This window comes from Borostomias antarcticus (assembly GCF_949987555.1).
Source record: "Borostomias antarcticus genome assembly, chromosome: 22".
Taxonomy (NCBI): Eukaryota; Metazoa; Chordata; class Actinopteri; order Stomiiformes; family Stomiidae; genus Borostomias; species Borostomias antarcticus.
The window spans coordinates 19,941,455-19,945,969 of record NC_140255.1 but is presented as its reverse complement, the minus strand read 5'-3'; the positions used below and the strand labels follow the sequence as shown (position 1 = coordinate 19,945,969).

Genomic DNA, 4,515 nt, shown 5'->3' with positions numbered 1-4,515 from the left:
GGGGCGTCCAGGGCAGAGGGGCGGTGGTGGGGGGGCGTCCAGGGCAGAGGGGCGGTGGTGGGGGAGTCAAGGGCAGAGGGGCGGTGGGGGGGCGTCACCTTTCCGCTCCCTAACCGCTCACCTTTCCTCTCGTCTTCCCCAGAGGCCCCGTGAGCGAGGAGTGAGTGAGGAGAGGGGGTGGGCACAGCCTCAGAGCCCCCGCATCACCCTCCACCACCATGAGCTGGAGCTTTCTCACCCGTCTGCTTGAGGAGATCCACAACCATTCCACCTTCGTGGGGAAGATCTGGCTGACCGTGCTGATCGTGTTCCGCATCGTGCTGACCGCCGTGGGCGGCGAGTCCATCTACTACGACGAGCAGAGCAAGTTCGTCTGCAACTCCGGCCAGCCGGGCTGCGAGAACGTGTGCTACGACGCCTTCGCGCCGCTCTCCCACGTCCGCTTCTGGGTCTTCCAGATCATCCTGGTGGCCACGCCCTCGCTCATGTACCTGGGCTACGCCGTCAACAAGATCGCCCGGCGGGAGGAGGGCCGGGGGGGTGGCGGCGGCGACTCCGGCGCCGGCGGCCTGTCCCAGCGGAAGCCCAGCAAGCACTACCTGGGCGCCCGGCGGCAGCACCGGGGCATCGAGGAGGCGGAGGACGACCAGGAGGAGGACCCCATGATCTACGAGGTGCCGGAGGTGGAGAGCGACAGCGGTGGGGGCGGCGGCGGGGGCGGGGCCGCCGGCGGCCAGGGCAAGGGCAAGGTGCGCCACGACGGGCGCCAGCGCATCAAGGAGGACGGCCTGATGCGCATCTACGTGGTCCAGCTGCTGGCGCGCTCCGTGCTGGAGGTGGCGTTCCTGGGCGGGCAGTACGCCCTGTACGGCCTGGCCGTGCCCGCCACCTACGTGTGCTCGGGGCGCCCGTGCCCGCACCGCGTGGACTGCTTCGTGTCACGGCCCACGGAGAAGACCATCTTCCTGCTCATCATGTACGCTGTGTCGCTGCTCTGCCTGGCGCTCAACGTGTGGGAGATGATGCACCTGGGCGTGGGGACCATCTGCGACATCCTGCGCACGCGGCGCGGACCGCTGTCCGAGGACGACCTGTACGGGCTGGTGGGCGGGCCGATGGGGGGGGCCGGGGGTCCGGCCGCTTTGAGCAAGGGGGGAGGCGGCGGAGGAGGTTTGGACGGAGAGGTGGGCTACGGCAGCTACCCGTTCTCCTGGAACGCGCCGTCCGCGCCGCCGGGCTACAACATCGCCGTCAAGCCGGCGCCGCCGGTCCTGGGAGGGGGGGGGCAGCAGCAGGCGGGCCGCCAGGAGAAGCAGCCCCTGCCCTTCACCGACCTCGGCAACGCCAAGATGGCGTGCCGGCAGAACCGCGCCAACATCGCGCAGGAGGAGCGGCGGCAGTACGCCAGCAACGAAGACAACTTCCCCGGCGGCGGCCGCGGGGGGGTGGTGGGCGTGGGCGTGGGCGACGCACGCGGCGCCCTCCAGAGGGAGATCCGGGAGGCGCAGGACAGACTGGAGGCGGCCGTCCAGGCCTACAGCCGGCAGCAGCAGCAGGGCCAGGGCGGCAACCCTGGCAAGGCCCACCGCGACCGCAAGCACCGCCAGGCGTCCAAGCACGCGTCCGGCAAGCCCGCCAAGGGCAGCAGCAGCAACAGCAGCAGCGGGAAGTCTGGAGAGGGGAAAGGCTCCGAGTGGATCTGACCTTCCAGACGACCACGAACGGAGGACGGACTCGCACATACGGGACTTTGCTGAAGAGGTGAAAAGCTGAAAGCCCCTATACACAGCGCCCATGTTTCCATCTGAGTGGAAATCATTTTATATGAGAGAAATGGGGCGCGTTCTGTTTTGCGGTACGGCATGACGTGAATAAACATGCTCAGATTAGGCCTTATTTGGTGCTCATTTTTTCTCTTGGTTTTGAATGGATTGTACAGTGAGAAGAATGCATCACAGAGATACAGGACATCTGAGTCACTGTGGCCATTAGCTAGATCTCATCCATTAGCTAGATATCATCCATTAGCTAGATCTCATCCATTAGCTAGATGCTGGCTAACCTCTTTCTGTACAGTAACCTACCTGGAGTTACTACTCCTAACGTCCTGTGCTGTGTGTCACTAAGAACCACAGAAGAGTTGCTGTCACAGTTGCACACAGTTGATCAAGATTGGTGCTTGTCATCGACTAGAAGCATTCAAATTACACCAATAAGCATGCCTCTCAGTTGCTCACTCTTACACACACACACACACACACACACACACACTCACACACACACACACACACACTCACATACGCACATACAGTACATGATGAAAATGGGAAATGGAGAATTGATTTAATAGATGCTGTAGCAGTTCCATAAGCTGTTTTATATCTATGTTGCTGAGGGAAATGTTAAAGTGAGTATTAAAGAAACATACCAAATTGACTTTTTTTCTTTCTTTTCATCCATGCAACATATCGGTGCTATAGCCCTATCTTTGCTTCCATGACGAAATGGGAGACTTGGTATGCTGCGTCTCTGTTATAAGTGCCTGCTCTTAGAACTCTGTTACCCAAAGTGCCTTACTGCTCTTAGAACTCTGTTACCCAAAGTGCCTTACTGCTCATAGAACTGCCCATGGGTTAGGGTTAGGGTTAGGGTTAGGGTTAGGGTTAGGGTTAGGGTTGGGGTTAGGGTTAGGGTTAGGGTTGCCCATGGCCAATGCAAGCCTAAAAGAAGTTGGACATTTGTTGTTCATGTGGTGGTTTCCGTTGTATTTTGAGAATTGAGTGTTCAGAGGCAGAGTTTGACGCTGTCCATTAAACCACTAGTCCTATCACTGGCTCTTGGGCGCCACCCAGGGGTCAAAGTTGTGCAGTGCTCCGCATCAGACGTGGCATTAGATGCCAAGCAAATAGTCCTCATATGTACAGTATACTTCTCAGCAAACCTCAAGACAACTTTCCTCCTGGAACTGGGTTATATAATCACAGAGTAAACTCTCCAGAGCTGAACATCACGAGAGAGATGCAAAGGGTTGAGTGATTTGACACCAGTAGAAACACAGTCTTCCATGGCTAGAATGCCAAATGTTACTTCTGGCCTTCTTGCTGAGAAGGTTCTGTGTTAATGTGTTCATATTTCTGTGTATTTTTACAGTGTTGCAGAGGAGTGCTAAGCACCCTTAACCATTGAAACACCAGACACTGCTTTATGAGCTGTTAAGACTTGTCAAGTAAGAGAGCTTGAGGAATACTGTAGCCATGATCGTACAAAGACATTTTATTAAGAATTGTTTATATTTTCATAATGTGTATGGAATTGAAATGTTAACTCTGTATTGTTCAGTTTTACTGTTTTTTGGAATAGACAATTAAGCAGTACTTTGATTGGTTCTGAAACTGTTTTATACGTTGAACTTAAGCTATTCACAGCTCCACATAAATGGAGAAAATAACAAATCTGTTGTCAGTATTGCTGGAGTCATTGTGGAGTTTGTCAATATTCCACATCTGTACACTGATGTGAGGTTACGCTGTTGTCCTGCCGATCTTTGCAACTATCATTCACTCAACATTTGCTAATTACCACAATATGTTGGTGGTAAATCAAATAACAGATAGGCCTACCTGTGAAATGTTTCTTTGGTAACCTTTTTTTCCAAATTGAAATGTTAAAGGACTATTAGCATCATAAGCCCTGTTCTATGGTTATGTGTGATCATATACGGTCCAGGTAACAGTTTTGACAGACTGTGCACTCTTGAGATACGTGCTCATTGCTCATGTCACAGCTAAGCAATATACTGGATCTCTGGGCATATATATCCCCATAGAGATGCATGTGTAGCCTACTTAGTTATGACATGAGCAATGAGCACGTATCTCAAGAGTGCACAGTCTGTCAAAATGTGTATATAGACCGTTGTATGTATATGATCACAAATAACCTTATGCTAAATACCAAACTAGTCCTTTAAAGCTGAGAGCCCCGACACAGTGCCGATATTTCCATTTTGCGGAAATCATTTTATTCAAGAGAAATGGGGCATGTTCTGTTGCAATGGATGAACATGAATAAACAAGTAAAGATTTTACAGTATTTGTCATGGTGCTCATTTTTGTCTTGGTTTTGAATAGATTGTACAGTAATGCAGTAAGGCTAGGTACTGTATATGAACAGTAATGCAGTAAGGCTAGGTGCTGTATATGTGCAGTAATGCAGTAAGGCTAGGTACTGTATATGTGCAGTAATGCAGTAAGGCTAGGTGCTGTATATGTGCAGTAATGCAGTAAGGCTAGGTACTGTATATGTACAGTAATGCAGTAAGGCTAGGTGCTGTATATGTACAGTAATGTAGTAAGGCTAGGTGCTGTATATGTACAGTAATGCAGTAAGGCTAGGTGCTGTATATGTACAGTAAGGCTAGGTGCTGTATATGTACAGTAATGCAGTAAGGCTAGGTACTGTATATGTACAGTAATGCAGTAAGGCTAGGTGCTGTATATGTGCAGTAATGCAGTA

The 4,515-nt window shown here is 52.2% G+C and overlaps 1 protein-coding gene across 1 annotated transcript; it reads left to right on the top strand.

Moving 5' to 3' along the window:
• Positions 1-218: 218 nt before the first annotated feature.
• LOC311324103 (gap junction gamma-1 protein-like) lies at positions 219-1,703 on the top strand (the record flags this gene model as incomplete). The annotated part of the gene is made up of 1 exon (XM_084456497.1): positions 219-1,703. One exon carries the CDS (start codon positions 219-221, stop codon positions 1,701-1,703), a length of 1,485 nt encoding a protein of 494 aa, XP_084312623.1.
• Positions 1,704-4,515: the final 2,812 nt, after the last annotated feature.